The sequence below is a fragment of the Arachis duranensis genome, chromosome 3 (assembly GCF_000817695.3).
Source record: "Arachis duranensis cultivar V14167 chromosome 3, aradu.V14167.gnm2.J7QH, whole genome shotgun sequence".
Lineage (NCBI taxonomy): Eukaryota > Viridiplantae > Streptophyta > Magnoliopsida > Fabales > Fabaceae > Arachis > Arachis duranensis.
Genome location: NC_029774.3, coordinates 114346408 through 114366351, shown reverse-complemented (window position 1 = coordinate 114366351; position 19944 = coordinate 114346408). Strand labels below are relative to the sequence as shown.

The window sequence follows — 19944 nt, the reverse complement described above, 5'->3', positions numbered from 1 at the left end:
ACATATTAAACTATTCCATCATTGATCAAATGACCAATATTTCCTTCGGGATCCTCAAAGAAATCAGATACATCATAATGAGTGGTAGAGTTTTCAGCCTCATTTGAAACAAAATTTGTTTCCTTTCCTTTGTTGTTCTTTTTCAAAGATGCCTGATAAAGATCGACTAGGTGCCTTGGGGTACGACAGGTACGAGACCAATGGCCCTTTCCACCACAACGGAAACACTTCTCCTCTGTTGATTTATTCTGCCCGATGTTCTTTTCTTTATCCCACTTCTGGTGAGATCCTCTCTTTTGAACATAATTCTTTTTCCTTCCATAATTTTTCTTGTTATTAAAAGCTTGCCATTTACCTCTTCTGGGGTAATGATTTGCCGCATTTACTTCAGTAAATGGGGCGGCGCCAGCTGGGCACGATTCATGATTTTTCAATAACAACTCATTGTTGCGTTCAGCAACAAGAAGGCAAGAAATTAATTCAGAATATTTTTTAAACCCTTTTTCTTGATACTGCTGCTGCAGGAGCACATTCGAGGCATGGAAGGTTGAGAAAGTTTTCTCCAACATATCATGATCAGATATCTTTTTCCCACATAATTTCATTCGTGAGGTAATTCAAAACATTGCAGAATTATATTCATTTATAGATTTAAAATCTTGTAAACGCAAATGCGTCCATTCATACCGGGCTTGAGGAAGTATCACCGTTTTCTGATGATTGTACCTTTCTTCAAGGTCTTTCCAAAGATCTGCAGGATCTTTTAATGTGAGATATTCATTTTTCAATCCTTCGTCAAGATGACGACGGAGAAAAATCATGGCTTTAGCTTTATCCTTCTGGGATGCATTATTTTCAGTCTTAATGGTATCTCCAAGATCCATTGAATCAAGATGGATTTCAGCATCTAATATCCATGATAAATAATTGTTTCCAGATATATCAAGAGCATTGAATTCGAGATGAGAGAGCTTCGACATAATGAAAATATTACCTGAGTCTTCCTAAAGATTTTATCAGAGTCTCGTGTTGATAACGTGTTGTAAAATAAATAAAATATATATAAAATAAAGAGGTATAAATAGAAGACTCTATTATTAATATAATTAACTCAATAATATTTATATATATATATATAATAATATTATATGTTGTATAGTATATATATATACAAAGATAAGAAATTTTATAATAAGAAAGAGAGAGAGGGAATATATTAGCTTTTTATTGCTGTGTGTCTATTCAGATGGATGCTACTCCTATTTATACACACAAATGGTCATCACTTTTCAACCTTCATTAAATCCATTCTCTCTTGAGAATGATTCCTTCAATATTGAGAAGGTGAGTCTATGTGGTCATCCATATCACAACAGGAAAGAATTAGCTGATTTTTTTTTCAATAATAAAATGTAAAGAATACATGGATCTTATTCAAATTTTTGTGTTATACGCACGTCCTTCAATTTTTAAATTGTTTGTGATTCACGTGCTTAATATAACATAAATTTTGTATAACTTTTATTTAACGTAAATCTACTGTTACCACGTAAAATTTTTTTTCTGTTTGCGTTTTCTTTTTTTTCTTTCTTTTTTCTTCTTCTTCTTCTTCTTCTTCTTCTTCTTCTTCTTCTTCTTCTTCTTCTTCTTCTCTGCTCGCGTCATAGGCTTCGTCGTTCTCCTTTCTTGCGTTTTCTTTCTTGTTCTTCTTTTTTTTTTACTTGTGTTCTTCGTGATAGATCTGGATTGACTTCAACGTAATAAGATTGGTCGTTCTTGTTCTTCTTCGTTTTTCTTCTTCGATCTGAACTTCTAAATTGAAACAATGAATGAATCAACTTCAAATCAGTTGAATGAAAATGATTTGGATTATTCTTCTAAAATGAATCAAGCTGATGAGGTTTGGATTATTCAATTTTGAATCGAATTCAATGTAATGCAACTGCTGATTTCATTTGAATTGAATTGAATGGACGAAAGTGTTCCGAATCTGAATTGAATTGAATTGAATTGATAATATCTAAATTGTAGACAGAGATATTTTGAATTCGATTTTGTATAATGGATTATGTTTTGTTCACTCAGTACTATAGAATTATTTCACCATAATGACGTTTTCGGTTCATTATGCAGAAAGCTATTTGAATTTGAATTTATATAATGGAGGATGTGTCATTCATCTAGTTTTATACTGTTGTTTCACCATAACAACATGTTCGGTTCACTTTGCAGACCAGGTGTGTTATGAATGAACAATTTGTGCCAAAAGTCGGGATGATTTTAAAGACATTAGAAGAAGCCGGAAAGTTCTACAAAAATTATTCCAAACTTGCCAGTTTTTCTACGAAAATAAGGGACATGAATCGGGGCGGAGATAAGATTAAGAATCGACTAATTGTATGCAGCAGAGAGGAGAGGTGGAAATCCAAGATATCTCCTACTCTGAAGACAAATCCCTCAGCCGGCATAAACTGTCCAGTCAGGATATATGTACCCATATTGAAGGATGTGGGTCTTTGGACAATTTCCAAAGTTGTTTTGAATCAGTCACACCCTTATTGTCCAGACCGGATAGAGATGCTCAAACAACACAGGGAGCTAAGCATGTTCGTGCGTCGCACCATTGAAACCAACGAGGAAGCCATAATTAGACCTAGCAAAACTTACCAATCATTCATAGCAGCAGCTGGCAGTCACCGTGAACTAAGTTTTATAGAAAAAGATGTGAGGAATTACATCACACGGGAAGTACGGAATGTGTCTGAACAAGACGACGCCGAAGAATTCGGGATGTACCTATTAAGAATGAAAGAGAAGAACCAAAATTTCTTTTTCGAGCTCAACCTCAAAGGTGATCACTCCATCAAACATCCATTCTGGGCTGACGCAAGAAGCAGGGTGGCATGCGAGTATTTTGGAGATGTCGTTTCATTTGACACCACGTACAACACAAACAGGTATTCGATTCACCCAAAGTAAGTCTGTACGTTCACCCTATGTACACATTTCGGTTCACCAATTCGTGAGAGTGTCCATTTATGTAGGTACAATCTAGTTTTTGGTTCTTTTGTGGGCGTGAATCGCCACGGTCAGTTGACACTTTTGGGATGCGCGCTGATGAAAAATGAGGACATCCAATCCTTCAAATGGCTATTCGAGTGTTGGCTCCTTTGCATGGGAGCCAAGGCACCAAAAGGCATTCTCACTAACCAGTGTGCATTGATGCAAAGGGCCATTGAGATGTGCATGCCAACAATAATTCACCGCTGGTGCATCTGGCACATCATGAAGAAGATTCCAAACAAACTAAATGGCTGATGAGCGGATATTTTATATGCTTTTTGGCATTATTTTCATAGTGTTTTTGTTATGTTTTGTTAAGTTTTAGTAGGTTTTTGTGCTAAATCACTTTTTGTATGCTACTTTGAGTTTTTGTGTTTTTCTTATGTTTTTAGGTGATTTTTGGGTGATTCTGGCAAGTTTTGGAAAACCTTATTCAGAGACAGAGAAAGGGCTGCAGATGTTGTCAGATTCTGACCTCCGTGCATTCAAACGAGCATTTCTGGAGCTATAGAGTTCCAATTGACGCACTCTCAATGATGTTGGAAAGCTAACATCTAGGGTTTTCCAGTAATATATAATGCTTTATACTTATTTTTGGAAATGAAGGCCCAAAACGGGCGTTGACGCCCATCTGTCCCCCTTCCTGGCGTTTCAATGCCCCAGAAGAACCAAGATAGCGTTCGGACGCCCAAAACGGAGCAAGCCTGGCATCCAACGCCCCAAGAGGAGTTCCAGCACATGGAATCACCCTAAATACTCACCAAGTGGGCCCAAGAAGTGGATTTTCGCACTAAGAGTCCAGTCTATCTTATTTCTGTAATCTCTAGTTATTAGATTAGTATTTAAAAGAGAAGATCACCCATGTTTATGATCTTCTTCCAGACTATTTTCGAATTATATTACTATTTTCTGTAAGCTATGAGCAACTAAACCTCCTAAGTTAGGGTCAAGAGCTCTGCTGATTCTCATGGATTAATAATATTACTGTTTCTATTTCAATATGTCTTATTCTATTCTCTTATGCGTTCTCGTTCTTCAATCTCAATGAATTGGGGGTGAACTGTGACATTCATCCTTGTTCTACATGGATTTCGTGCGAGTCCAGACCCAGATAGCATTGAACTAAAGCTAGAGAATGCATTACGGATTCCAAGAGCGTGCCTGGGCAACTTTTGATACGTGACATCAAATTTCGTTGATCGTGGGTTACTGAGGTCTCTGTGGCGCTAATGCTAGAGTCAGATAAGCAGCACTCTCTGATCCAAAAGATCCAACGTTGTCTGTGACATTTTTAGTATGATCGCGAAGGAGAGTGAATTGCTTAGAGCTTCATCTTCGGCTACAGTGAGAAGCCATGAGTCAACTTGATGAAAGGACATAAGTTACTCGGATATGGTGGACTGCTGTGGTTTTAAAGAGATTAACTTGATGAGAGGACATGAATTAGCCACTTACGGCTGCCATTGAATGAATTATTCGTTATTGAAGTAGACAGTAAGAAAAGATAATCCGGAAAGAATACACATCTCCGAAACCTTAACTGAATCTTTATCATTATTTTCGCATCAATCTGGTATTTCATTCTTTACTATTTCATTTATGCTTTCAAATAAACAACCATCTTTTCTAATCGCCTGACTAAGATTTACAAGATAGCCATTGCTTGCTCAATCCAACAACCTCCAAGGGATTCGATCCTCACTCACTGGAGGTATTACTTGGATGACCCGGTGCACTTGCCGGTTCAGTTGTGCGGAGTTCAATTTCATGCACCAACAGCTACAAACGAAACGAAGAAATCAAACAAGAGATGAGCCATGTCGTTTGGAACTCTTTCACAAAAGATGCATTCGACAAAAACTGGAACGATTTTATCACAAAGTTCGGTCTTGGAGGCAACAAGTGGCTCTCAGGTAACCGACGCTTTAATTCAAATTATTTTCATGCCTTTACCTTTTATGTCAAAACATGCACAGAGTTCGGTTTAGTACAGCTAACCAGTTTGGTTCATTCTGTAGAGCTGTACGAGGATTGACATATATGAATTCTAGTTTACCTAGATCACCACTTCTGGGCCGGGATGAGAAGCACACAAAGGAGCGAGAGAATGCACGCATTTTTCAATAATTTCATCATATGCAACAGCTCCCTGAGACAATTCGTGAAGCAATACGACAATTGCCTAGCAAGCAGAAAGCAAAAAGAGAGAGAATTCAACGCTGCGGATTTTCACACCATGATACCGTGTGCAACAAAATCAGCAATAGAGGCCTAGTTTCAGCACGTGTATACCCACGAGAAGTTCAGGGAAGTTCAAGCACAATTTAGAGGTAAAGTGAATTGCATCACAAGTGCATTCCACCTTAGGATTCACAACATACGAAGTCGTAGAGCAGGTTTCCAACTCCACATTCAACAAGTTTTTTGTCACCTACGATGCAGTATCACGAGAGGTAAAGTGTCAGTGCCTGCTGTTCGAGTCAAGGGGCATACTGTGCTGCCATTCCCTGAGCGTCCTAAGATTCGAGCGAGTGGATAACGTGGCACCGAAATACATACTGGAACGGTGGAGCAAGAACATAAAGAGGAGGCACACACACATCAAGAGCAGCCAAGACGAGCCTCGACTAGAGCCGAGAAGCAAGAGATTCAACGATTTGGTGTTTTGGTCGCACAATATATGCAAATTTGCATCCAAGTCCGAGGAGCTGACCGGAATTCTGCACCGGAATTTTGACAAGGTCATGGCCGAGATGCAAGAATATCAAGAGAGAAGCAAAGGAAAAAGTTCATTATCCCACGAAGAAGCGACGTTGAGTGACATGAACGACCTTCAAAGCCCGCCACGCATCAAAACAAGAGGCCGACCCAAGAATAAACCTGGATCAAACCTGGAAAAAAAGATCTCAAACGCCACGAAGAAAAAGAAAAAGACAGCTCCAAGCGAGGTAAAATTGATTTTCTTTCGATTAGGGAAAAATTCATTTGTGCATTTTGCTAATATATGATTTATTATGTCTTTTGCAGTTGAACCTTTTAGACGACAGATCAACTATTCAGACAAGCTCCAGCCTTTATAATGCACCGGATATGAATTATCCAAGAGAGGATTATACGAGTTTTACTTTTTATTAATATAAATTTCTTTTCATCCATGATCAAATTTCGGTTCACTGATGTTATAGGATGGTTAATTTTTTTACTGTTATTAGTCTTTAATAAATAGTAACTTTTTTGTTTTTGATATTAGATTTTGTAAAATTCTTTATTCAAAAGTTACTTTTTTTCTTTATTGAATAGTGAGTTTATTGTGCTATGTCAAAGAGTTCAGGTGTTTCTGAAACGGAATACTGATAGAAATATTTTTTTTATGGTTAGCTCTCTACTATATTGATATATGTAAATTTTCGGTTCATCCAGTGTATTAATTTCGATTTACTGTATTTTTTGGGGTTCGTAATATCTTAATAAATACCCTGATTCCATTCACTGTGAATCTAGAACAAAACAGCAGCCAGACATATCCAACAGATATATAAATTAACATCTCAGACCAACGGGATAAGGGATAATCCATCTTGAATAAGATAAAAATACTAACATTAGATATGTACATTGATATTACGATTCGATATATAGATTAACATTTACATTAATATTCACATGAATACATTATATACATATATACATACATTGTTTGCTTTTTTAAGTTAAACAAAATATTGTTAATTACAACCAGTCAATCATAGTATATCCTATTACTCTTTAAATTCCCATATGTGAATTTACAATAAGGGCTGGACAAGGCAGCAGATGGCTTTGGGAGTCTTATTGCTTCAGATGTCCGAATCACTTGGTTTTTTATTTTGTTCATTTCGTGCAAGAGAATATACGCACCATATTCGTACCTGAAGCTATCAATCTCTTCCTACATTTCAATTAAAAGGAATTAGTTACATAAGAAATGAACCCAACTGAAATGATAAACGTCCCAGCCCACTGAACCAAACACCCTTGATGCACTAAATAAAACATGATAAATAATAAAACAGTTAGAAAAGCATTGCTGCATGCAATCAGAATAACCCTAAACCCTGAACACATTAAATATCAAGTGAATGAAAATCACCAAACCCACCGAACTGAACAAAATTCATGTGGTGAATAAATCGTTATAAACTTTCAATCATCAAGAATAGTATTTCTCCATGAAAAAGAAGTCAACTGAATAGAGTAACAACCAAGTTCAAATTTACATACACTATTAATTTAGAAAGTACTTACTTGTGTCCAAGCTTTATATTGATACCTCTTCTCGGGTTTGATCTTTCGAGGATCAATTGTTTCAAGCCATTTCATGACGTGTATGCCACAATCACAGCTAAGCAAGAATTCAGTAAATTACAATTTATAGTATATAAAATAAAACACATTAAAAATAGTTCTATAGAAGAGAAAGATTTTTACTCTGTACGTTGACCGTTCAGCATGATATACTCTGCTTCTTCTCCCTCTCCGTCCTCCATTAAGGGTTCCGTCCCAGCGTAAACCCTCATCTGGGAAATTATTAATCCTTAAAAGGGACACAAATGGTGAATAAAGAGAAGCAACAACAACGAACCGAACTCCTTTCATGTACTAAAAATTTGAATAATTTACAACAAATTTGTTCAGTCTTACTCTCGATTTAGGTATATCTTTTCTCTTTTTATTGATAGGGTCAAGCACATAGAATTTCTTTTTCTGGACATCGACAATCCACAACCACCAATCCCCTCTGTTGCAAATCGGTACAAACAGCTAAAGATTGGAGAAATGATAGAATATTTCAGTCGAAACAATAGCAAACGAGAGAATTATCAAAGAATTTTTAGAAATGACAACTTACAAATGGATGCGATGCCATTTTTCCTTTGTCAAGGAAACGGCGGTGGTCGGCATTCTGATTGACCGGTAGGCCTTCTTGGTCCTTGGATCAATGTAGTCCACACCATGGTTTTCTAACATAAACATCTGCAAAATGAACATCAGTTAAATCAAAAACGACCAGACAAGTAAATCCAATTGGCCAACACCACTGAACCTAACACAATTCATATGCTAAATAAAATATGATAAACATTCAATCATGTAGGGAATAAGAAATTTAGCTTACCACAATATCCACCGGCACAATGTATATTTGTTCCTGAAACCAGCGACCTTTTATTTCATTAAGAATCATGCTATGTATGGTGACGACCTATAGGAAGAAAATTTATGAGATATAATGTATAAGAGTATTTGAAAAAATGATTAATGTTAACGTAATTGGTAAATAATTTACTGTGCTTTCCACTTGTTCTTTCGGCATTAGAGACATGAAATGTTGTCTAACCCCCTCGTAACTTTCCTCATGCTTCAAGACGAATATGGCATCATATTCGTTGCTACTATCTTTGGTCTGTTTGACATGTGTCATCCAATGATAACACTTTTCGATCAACTCCTCTGTGATTTCCTTCTTTTTCTCCAGAGTTTTATAAACTTCAACAGCTGTGAAGGTTGGCTCGGCAATTATTGCTTCAGCAAACTTCAATGCTGCCGTCACCCCGTTATCTACCACCGCCTCTTCCAGGATTTCAAGCTGTGAAATAGTCAGCTCAAAGGGCTGAGTTGGTTGAGAGGGGCGAGCTTGTTGAGATGCTGGAGGACTACTTATTCCAAGGCTAAAGGAAGGCACATAATCTTCCCATTGCCTAGGATGAGCAACACTGCAAGATGATAGAGATATTAAACAACGATATTAAACAAAAATGATATTAAATAATGTAGTGAACTAGAATTAATCAACGTGGTGAACCAAAAATATCCATATATGAACAAGCATAAAACTTACAAATCAGGCTGTGCTTTTTCTAATTGACGTGCACCCAGAGCTTCTTGTTGTTGTTGTTGTTTGGGAGGACAGTTGCATTAAACAAAAAAGAGTTCAGTAATGACGCAGAATTCTTATGTTGTACCTTTAAAACTAATAAAAAGAATTCTAATTACCAGCTAAACCAGAAGATTATAAAAAATGATATTAATTAAAACTTACACATTCAATGGAGGTTCTGGCTCTATATTCCTTGGGGAAAATTCCTCAGTAGCCTACTTTTGTTGTTCTGATTATTGTGCCGGTGCTCCTTCGCAGGGCTGCTGTTGCATTTCCAAGGGGCTGCTACATCAAACAAAAAACAATTCAATAATTATCCTAAATTATTTTTGTATTCTATTAAAATTGATAAAAAGAATTTTATGTACAACTTACTTATTATTAGAAGTTTCTTGTGTTTGATCATCTTTCATAAAGTCTTCCTTAAGAGAACTTGGAAGAGACAACGCAATAGGAGCTCTAAGGAATGAAACGGGGAAGAAGTTAATGTTGAATAATTAGAATTGGTTATGAGAAACGGAAATTTGCACATTGAAAAACTCGCATTTCCAAAGGTTCATAACGAGTTGCTTCTCGAACCTCAACGATTTGCAGCTCAAAATCAGGTGTAGCGCTAGTGACATTTAAACATGTTTTCCGTGTGATTAATTAAACAAAAATTATTACCTAAATCTAAAAGAGTAACATAAATATTTTTAACTTATACTGTTGGAGTTTTAGAACTCTTTCTTGGATGGATTTTCTTTTTTCTAAAATATTTTACCGGGCTTTTCGGGGTATTTTTCCTAAAAAATAGATAACAAATTAAAATTAGAAATCAAGATTAAAAATAGAGGTCTAGAAACACATGAAATTCATTTTTGGAAATCACTGAATCGAAAGTAAAGCCTGCAATGAACCAGTTTACCTGGTATTGTCCAGGGCATTTACAGACGGTGTGGAGCTTGCCTGAGTCTGTAAGAGAGGTTCGCTACCCGATTTACAGTCGGCAGTCTAAGCAAGATAAATAAATATTAGTAATTGAATCCAGAGGAATAAGAAAAGGTGCTAGCAAAAGTTAGCAAAGAAAGAAAAATAACTCGGTATAAGAAATAGAATCTTACGTCTCAGAGAAAATCATTTTGTGCCTCCGTTGAGTCAAACTGATCCGGAGAAACGTTTGCTATTTGAGCTCCACCATTTCTTTTCTTTGATCTTTTTTTCTCTTATCGTCTCCAACGCTTATCTACTTCTTTCCGCAACACTGTCTTTTACTTGTTCAGTTCTGAAAGTTCATAAAATAAGTATCAAGGAACCTAAAACGAAAGCATCAATAAAAGAAAATATGATTCGAGAAACTTACTCATTGTCATATTTGGTTTGTTTTTTTGCCACCCTCTGCGGTTGTTTTCTTTTTACTATGGGTGTTTTTTCGATTTCTTTTTCTCTGCAACACAGAAAAACACATGGAGTTCATATCGGAGAAAAATATAAGCGAGAAAAAGACACTAACAATCAAGTGAACAAAACTGACAGACTCTACCGAACCGAACTCAATTAATGTGCTGAATAAAACATGATACACATTCAATCATCAAGAAAAATATTTCTGTATACAAAGGGAGAAGTGAAGACACAAACAATCAAGTGAATGAAAATTAGTAAGACTACTGAACCAAAAGCAATTCATGTGCTGAACAAAACGTGATACACATTCAATCATTAAAAAAATATTTCTGGATTAAAAAGAACTCAACTTGAGCAACTCCACTGAACAATATAACATTTGTAATTTACTTAACAAGCATACATAAACAATATTCAGCAAGGAAAAGCAAAATTAAACCAGATGAATATCATACAATCATATAAATGAACATCACCCAATACTTACTCGCTTTCAGAATTGCTTGTGCTCTATGAATCTGTCGGCACAGGCTTCCTTTTTTTGCTTTGTTTTTTAACCACCTTCTGTAGTTGTTTTATTTTCTTTGTGGCATTTTTTCCAATTTCTTCTTCTTTAAAATACATAAGAACATGCACATAAGAACAAATTTAAGCAAATACAAGTAAAATAAAATCAATATGAAGATCAAACTTACTGATTTTCAGATTCACTTTTGCTTTCTGAATCTGTGGGAATTTTTTCAGTTTGTCTTGTTGTTTCTGAATCTGTCTCAACAAGCTTTTATTTTTTAACCACCCTCTATTGTCTTGTTTTCTTTGCTGGTGGTGTTTTGTCGGATTCGAATTTAGATTCAGATTCGGAACATCTGTCTTCTTCCGAAGAATAATTCAGATCAACAATTTTCTTTTTTCTTTCTTCTCTAACTTCTTTGTTTTTTGTTTTTTCCTTCTTTATTTGATTTCTGTATAGAAGTCCCTAAAACAGAAACTTATTTAATGAGAAATACACTAACAATCAGATGAATCAACATGAGCAACCCACTGAACCGAACGATACCAATGTGCTGAATAAAATGCCATAAAATGTGATAATTATTTAATCATCAAAAAATATTTTTGCATGCACAAGAACTCAATTGAGCATACAAAGAATCAGGTGAACCAAAGGGAGCAAGACCACCGAACCAAACAAGATTCATATGGTGAATAAAACGTGACAAATATTTAATCATCAAGAAAAACATTTCTGCATGCACAAAGATTCAAATGAACACACTAACAATCAGGTGAACCAAAAGGAGCAAGCCCACCGAACCGAACAAGATTCATATGGTGAATAAAACGTGACAAACTTTAATCATCAAGAAAAACATTTCTGCATGCATAAGGATTTAAATGAACACACTAACAATTGCAAGTAGGAGAAATAAATTAATTATAACCTAAAACACAAGCTTATTTAGTTAGCAGAGTATTTTAGAAGCATTTGAAACGTAATTTTAGGGGGAATTTTTTGTTTAATTTACCAATTTGTCCATTGCTTCCTCTGAAATCCGGTCGAACATCATCTGCTTTGTCCAATGGGCCACTCACGGTGCCGGGGGAGCATCAGGTCCGAACGAGCAAGGAAACTTGATTTAATGGAAGTATATCAGCATCAAAACAAAAACACAACCGTCAACGGACTGTTTATTTCTCTTTTTCTTGTTTTCAATTCCTTTCCTCAAAAAACTTAGCACATATTTTGTCCAAACCATTTCTCGGATGTTGTCCACATGAAAGATAGGCGGCTTATAGATTGAGGAGGCCACGCTTACTGTCGTCGGCAGCAAGAAGCACTTTTGTACGAAGACGACAAAAGTCCTCTTGAATTTTTGCCGGTTCTCTTCCCCTTCAACACTCATATCCATCACAGACCTTGTCAAAGTCGTCAACATAATTTTTTTGTGCTGTCAAATATTGCCATGTCTTCTGGATTCAGTTTGCTGTAATCAATCTTTTCAGCGAAATTATTCCCTACAATATTTTAATAGCAACAAATCAGCCAAAAATAAGTAGGGAAGTGAAAACTGTATTACCGCCGTTGCTTATACCCAGTGCAGCTGCTACCTTGCGAGGAGTTATGTATATTTTCCCATGGAGATTTTTCAGGTATCCATGATGTAAAACCCGGTTAATTAACAGCTAATTAACCCATAAATGAGAATTTATTCTAGAAAGCTCAAATGTTATTTTTATGGCTTAATATGATAGAGGAGATTGGGACGAGAATTTCGGTACCAATTTTATAGAATTCGGACCAAGATTGAACCGAACGGGCCAAATCGGGCCAACCGGACCCAAAGTGGGCCCTTGGCCCAATATAACTAAACCAAAATCCTAGTTTTCAGCACTCTCTCTCCTCATTTGAGATACTAAACACGCTGAAATGGAGGCCATGGAGGGAAGAACACTCTCTCAAGTTCTATCTCTCCCTTGATCTTCAAACCACCATAACTTTTGATCTAGAGCTCCGATTGCTGCATCGTTTACGGCCACGCGTTCACCGCGAAAAGCTCTACAAAACCCATTCAATCAATCTTGAGGTAAGCTACATTTTGCTCTTCGAATTTCCAGTCTTGTTTTTGAGTTTTATGAGCAAAAAATTGAGATTTTGGGTTCTTTGATGTTATAAGACCCAACTCTCTTAAAGGAGAAGGTTAATCTTGTCTCCTTGGACCTTGGGTGTGGTAAGATTCTCAACCCTAGTGTAATTTGTTGTTTTATGATGTTTGGGTATTGAGATGTTGTGTATAGGTATGATGATTGTGGCTTAGGTTGTGTATGTGTGAATATTGGAGCTTCATTGGTGACTTTGAAAAGCTTGAAAAGGGCTTTGGTGGTGAAAAATCTGTTCTTGGAGGTGTTGAGGCCTTGAGAGCTTGAGAAAAAGTGGTTTTGAAGTGCTCCGGTTGGGCTTGGGAAATCGGCTAAAGTATGGTCTCAGTTTCCCGTATCTAATATGTAATGTGGTAGGAAATACTTAGGCTAGAGGCCCTAAGATAGGCATTGAATTGTTGATGTTGTTGAATTGTTGATATATATGATGTGGTCATATATGTGATGATGATTAATGATGCCTTGATGGTATGATGTATGAGAAATATGCATGTTGTGATATATGCTTGATGATTGGTTATGGTTGAATTGTGGGTTAAACCATGTTGATGGTGAGTATGATATTGATTGTGTACAATGATGATTTATTGGAATTGGTGTTGTTGAAAATTGGCATGAGGAAGAGTATATGATATGTCAATGTGTTTGGGTTTGAGCCACTTGGGTGAAGTGGGTTAAAATGATGGGATAGTAATTTTGTAAATTTGTGGTAAAGTGTTAATGTGTGAGTTGAGGAGGCTTGATGTTGAATTTTAATATATTTTGATTGATTTCAAAGAAAAGGGATGAAATTGGCATGTTTTGATTGATTTTGAAAAGAGTTGAAAATGGCTTGTTTTGAAAATGGCACTTTGTGGTTTTGTATGAAAAACATGGTTTTTGGGCATACTTTGACGGGACATAACTTGGACTACGGATCTCTATTTTATGCCAAATCTGTTTAGAAATGAAATTGGATCCAGGATGTCCATGACGTTCGAAGAACGGGTAAAAAACGATTTAAAATGAGAAAGTTATGTCCGTTGGAAGATTGGGGGTTGAATCTGTGAATTCTGCAGCTTTTAACTTAGAAAATTTTTAGCAAAATGACCCCCGCACGTAGGCGCACTTGGCGCGTACGCGCCGTTCTTCCAAAAAGCGCCATCCACGCGTGTGCGTGGTGTGTGCGGGTGCGCGGACGTGCTGTACCCAATGCCCAGCCATTTGCCATCTCTGAATTATGACTTAAGCATAAGACTCCACATGGTAGGGTGTTACATTATGGTATTAGAGCAGTTCGTTCCTGTAGAGCCTGAGGGATGGACTGACTATGCTTCTGTGCATTCTCTGTATGTGTGTTATGTGCTATTAGTATATCTGCTTGATATAATTGGCATAAACCTTCATGAGCATGCATTTGGGACTTTGAAACACTAGACTTCCGATATTGAGACTGATCAACTTAATATCGATTGTTTGGTGTGTATAGGGACCAGATGGTGCCTCGTGGACGCGGTAGAGGCCGTGGAAGAGGTCGTACAAATGCTCGTGCGCCGGAGAATAACCCTAATGACCCGGTGAACTTTATGACTGCGTTGGAGAACATGGTTGCTGCTATGCAAGCCACTGCTGAGGCTCTTGGTCAACAGATGAACAACCATGGTAATGATGGAGGTGGAGTTCAGACCCCGATGACACTGGCAAACTTTTTGAAGGTTAATCCACCTAAGTTCAAGGGAACTACTAGCTCGACAGAGGCTGATACATGGTTTCAGGCTATGGAGCGAGCACTACAAGCGCAAGTGGTACCTGAAGGACAGCGTGTCGAGTTCGCTACCTATTTGCTCACTAGTGAAGCGTCGCATTGGTGGCAAGGTATCCGACGTTTTCTACAGCAGGATGATGACTATATCACCTGGGATTTCTTCCAAGAGGAGTTCTATAAGAAGTACTTTCCGTCTTCTGCCAGGACGGCTAAGGAACTTGAGTTACTACAGCTGAAGTAGGGTACCATGTCCGTATCCGAATATACTGACAAGTTTGAAGAGCTATTCAGGTTCTCTCGTATGTGTCAAGGGACTCCGGTGGAATATGAGGAATGGAAGTGTGTTAAGTATGAAGGAGGACTCTGGAGCGATATCTTCAGCTCAGTGGGACCAATGGAGATCAGAACTTTCTCCGAGTTGGTAAACAAGTGTAGGGATGCTGAAGAGTGTGTAAAAAGGGCAACCGCTGAGAAAGGGAGTCACAAAGGATCATTCCCACAGAACCGAGGGAAGAACTTTGCACATAGAGGTCTACCTTTCAAGAGGGGAAGCTCTTTCAGGAGGCCCAACAACAACAACTCCCAAGGGAAGAAGTTTGGGAAGCAGCCTCAGAATGATCCAGCTTGTACTAGATGTGGGAGTCACCATTCGGGAGCACCATGCAAGGCCAGATGGGGTTGTGCTACAGTTGTGGAAAAGCGGGGCATAAAGCCGCAAGCTGTCTGGAGAAGCAGAAGCAAGGTACTGGGAAGGCACAACAGACTGGTCGGGTGTTCACCACTTCAGCTATAGGTGCTGAGGGATCTGAGGCACTTATTCGAGGTAACTGTGAAATGGCTGGTAAAACTTTAAATGCTTTATTTGATTCGAGAGCATCGCATTCATTCATTGCATTTGAGAAAGCCCATGAGTTAGGATTGAAGATTGTAACTTTAGGTTATGACCTAAAAGTGTATAATGCTACCCATGAAGCCATGGTAACTAGGCTAGGATGCCCGAAAGTTTCCTTTAGATTCAAGCAGCGTGATTTTATTCATAATTTAATCTGCTTACCGATGATCGGTCTTGATCTTATCTTGGGATTAGACTGGTTATCTGAGAACAATGTCCTGCTTGATTGTTCTACAAAGTCAGTGTACTTTATGTCGGAGGATACAGAAGGGCCGGTCGTGATGAATAATTATTACTTGAATTCGATGATTGTGAACTGTTCCGAAATCGAATGTCAGGGTATCCTGTTGTTAACCGCGGGTGTCTCGGGTGATGATCAAAGGTTGGATCAGATTCCGGTAGTGTGTGAGTTTCTGGAAGTGTTTCCCGATGATATTGATGAATTTTCACCTAACCGAGAGGTCGAGTTTGCTGTTGAATTGGTGCCTGGGGCAGGACCAATCTCAAGTGTTCCTTATAGGATGTCACTGTTAGAGATGGCCAAGCTAAAGTCTCAGTTAGAAGATTTGTTGGGTAAGAATTTTATACGACCAAGTGTCTCTCCGTGGGGTGCGCCAGTGCTACTGGTAAAGAAGAAAGATGGGAGTATGCGGCTCTGTGTGGATTATAGGCAGCTGAACAAGGTCACAATAAAGAATAAGTACCCATTGCCGAGAATTGATGATCTCATGGATCAGTTACAAGGAGCTGGAGTTTTCTCCAAGATCGATTTGCGATCCGGTTATCACCAGATAAGAGTGAGGGGTGAGGATATCCCTAAGACCGCTTTCAGGACTCGTTATGGTCATTACGAGTACACTGTGATGTCTTTTGGATTGACGAACGCTCCTGCAGTGTTTATGGATTACATGAATAGAGTTTTCCGTCCGTTTCTGGATAAATTCGTTGTTGTCTTCATTGATGACATACTGATTTATTCCAAAACTGAAGAAAAGCATGCGAAACACTTGAGAACCGTGTTGCAGATTCTAAAGGAGAAGAAACTCTATGCAAAATTGTCTAAGTGTGAGTTTTAGAAGAGTGAGGTGAAGTTTTTGGGTCACGTGGTGAGTAAGAAGGGAATAGCCGTAGACCCAATTAAGGTGGAGGTTGTGATGGATTGGAAGCAACCAACCACCGTAATGGAGATAAGGAGTTTTCTGGGCTTAGCTGGCTATTACCGAAGGTTTATCAAGGGATTTTCACAGATAGCCTTGCCAATGACAAAGTTAACCCGCAAAGACACTCCGTTTGTTTGGACTCCTGAGTGCAAGGAGAACTTTCAGGCATTGAAGAAAAAGTTGACCACTGCACCTATGTTAGTGTTACCTGAGCCGAACGAACCATTTGAGGTGTACTGTGATGCCTAATTAAAAGGTCTAGGGTGCATGCTGATGCAGCATCATAATGTGGTGGCGTATGCCTCACGGCAGTTGAGGCCACATGAAGTTAATTATCCTACGCACGACTTGGAGCTTGCTGCGGTCATGTTTGTGCTAAAGGTGTGGAGGCATTACCTCTATGGGGTTAAGTTCCAAGTTTTCTCTGATCATAAGAGCTTGAAGTACCTATTTGATCAGAAAGAGCTTAATATGTGGCAGATGAGGTGGATGGAATTGTTGAAGGACTACGACTTTGAGTTGCATTACCATCCGGGAAAGGCGAATGTAATGCGGATGCGTTAAGTCGGAAGTCATTATATGCGGCTTGGATGATGCTTCAAGAGGAGAAGTTGCTCAAGGGATTCGAGAGTCTGAAAATTGGTACTCGAGAAGTATCCGAAACTTTGTATTTGAGCCGATTTGAAATCTCAAGTGACTTTAAGTCCGAACTCCTAAAGGCTCATCAAAATGATGAAGCGTTATGGAAGGTGTTACCGGCCATTGAGCAAGAAAAACAGTGGAAAGTGTCAGAAGAAAAAGATGGGTTATGGAAATTCAAGGGTAGGATCATTGTACCAGATGTTAGCACTTTGAGGTAGGATATCTTAAAGGAGGCACATAAAAGTGGATTCTCCATTCACTCGGGAAGTACTAAGATGTACCATGATTTAAAGGCGATGTTTTGGTGGCTGGGTATGAAGAATGATGTGGCAGAATATGTTTCAAAGTGCTTAACTTGTCAAAAGGTAAAGATTGAACATCAAAGACCTTCCGGGATGTTGTAACCTTTAGAGGTTTCGCAATGGAAGTGGGAAAGTATTGCAATGGACTTTGTGTCGGGATTGCCAAGGACTAGGGCTGGTTTTGATGCTATTTGGGTGATTGTGGACCGACTGACGAAGTCAGCTCACTTTTTACCCATTCGTATGACTTACACCCTTGAGGAGCTAGCACGGTTATACATAAAGGAGATTATGAGACTTCATGGTGTACCTGCTACTATAATCTCTGATAGAGATCCTCATTTCACTTCAAGGTTTTGGGGTGCATTTCAGAAAGCTTTTGGAACCCGACTAAGCTTGAGCACGGCTTACCATCCTCAAACAGATGGTCAATCCGAGAGGACGATCCAAACACTAGAGGATATGTTAAGGACTTGCGTTTTGGACCAACCGGCGAGTTGGGATCGGTATATGCCATTAGTGGAGTTTGCATACAATAATAGTTATCATGCGAGCATTGGAATGGCTCCGTATGAGGCCTTGTATGGGAGGAAATGTCAATCTCCGCTATGTTGGTACGAAGCTGGGGAGAAAGGCTTGTTGGGGCCGGAAATGATAGCTGAGACCACTGAACAAGTTAAGAAAATCTGAGATAGGATGCTTACGGCGTAGAGTCGTCAAAAGAGTTACGCCGATCAGAGGCGAAAGCCCTTAGAATTTGAGCAAGGAGACCATGTTTTCATTAAGGTTACTCCGACCACGGGAGTAGGTAAGGCGATTAAAATAAAGAAGTTGAATCCTCGATACATTGGTCTATTTCAAATCCTGGAGAGGGTTAGACCGGTGGCGTATCGGATGGCTCTACCACCTCATCTTTCGAACCTGCACGACGTGTTTCACGTGTCGCAGCTTCGGAAGTACACTCCTGATGCTAGCCATGTGTTAGAACCTGAATCGGTTCAGTTAAGAGAAGATCTGACGCTTCCAGTGGCTCCGGTCAGAATTGATGATACTAGTATCAAACGGTTGCGTGAAAAAGAGGTTTTATTAGTCAAAGTGTCATGGAGTCGAGGCAGTGTTGGGGAACACACTTGGGAACTTGAGTCGGAGATAAGAACGGATTATCCGCACTTATTCTCAGGTAATTACATTTGAATTTTGTAGGCAAAATTCCCAATTATGTGGGTAGAATGTAAAACCCGGTTAATTAACAGCTAATTAACCCATAAATGAGAATTTATTCTAGAAAGCCCAAAATGTGATTTTTATGGCTTAATATGATAGAGGAGATTGAGACGAGAATTTCGGTACCAATTTTATAGAATTCGAACCAAGATTGGACCGAACGGGCCAAACCGGGCCAACCGGACCCAAAGTGGGCCCTTGGCCCAACATAACTAAACCAAAACCCTAGTTTTCAGCACTCTCTCTCCTCATTTGAGACACTAAACACGTTGAAATGGAGGCCATGGAGGGAAGAACACTCTCTCAAGTTCTATCTCTCCCTTGATCTTCAAACCACCATAACTTTTGATCTAGAGCTCCGATTGCTGCATCGTTTGCGGCCACGCGTTCACCACAGAGAGCTCTACAAAACCCATACAATGAATCTTGAGGTAAGCCATGTTTTGCTCTTCGAATTTCCATCCTTGTTTTCGAGTTTCATGAGCAAAAATGTTGAGATTTTGGACTCTTTGATGTTATAGGACCCAACTCTCTTGAAGGAGAAGGTTAATCTTGTCTCCTTGGACCTTGGGTGTGGTAAGATTCTCAACTCTAGTGTAATTTGTTGTTCTATGATGTTTGGGTATTGAGATGTTGTGTATGGGTATGATAATTGTGGCTTAGGTTGTGTATGTGTGAATATTGGAGCTTGATTGGTGACTTTGAAAAGCTTGAAAAGGGCTTTGGCGGTGAAAAATTTGTTCTTGGAGGTTTTGAGGCCTTGAGAGCTTGAGAAAAAGTGGTTTGGAAGTGCTCCGGTTGGGCTTGGGAAATCGGCTAAGGTATGGTCTCGGTTTTCTGTATCAAATATGTAATGTGGTAGGAAATACTTAGGCTAGAGGCCCTAAGATAGGCATTGAATTGTTGATGTTGTTGAATGGTTGAAATATATGATGTGGTCATATATGTGATGATGA

At 38.6% G+C, this 19944-nt stretch overlaps 1 protein-coding gene across 1 annotated transcript; it reads left to right on the top strand.

The window, feature by feature from the left end:
• Window positions 1-1825: 1825 nt before the first annotated feature.
• LOC107480312 (protein FAR1-RELATED SEQUENCE 5-like) lies at window positions 1826-3574 on the top strand. The gene is made up of 4 exons (XM_016100444.1): window positions 1826-1900; window positions 2233-2957; window positions 3045-3088; window positions 3456-3574. Exons 1-4 carry the CDS (start codon window positions 1826-1828, stop codon window positions 3572-3574), a joined length of 963 nt encoding a protein of 320 aa, XP_015955930.1.
• Window positions 3575-19944: the final 16370 nt, after the last annotated feature.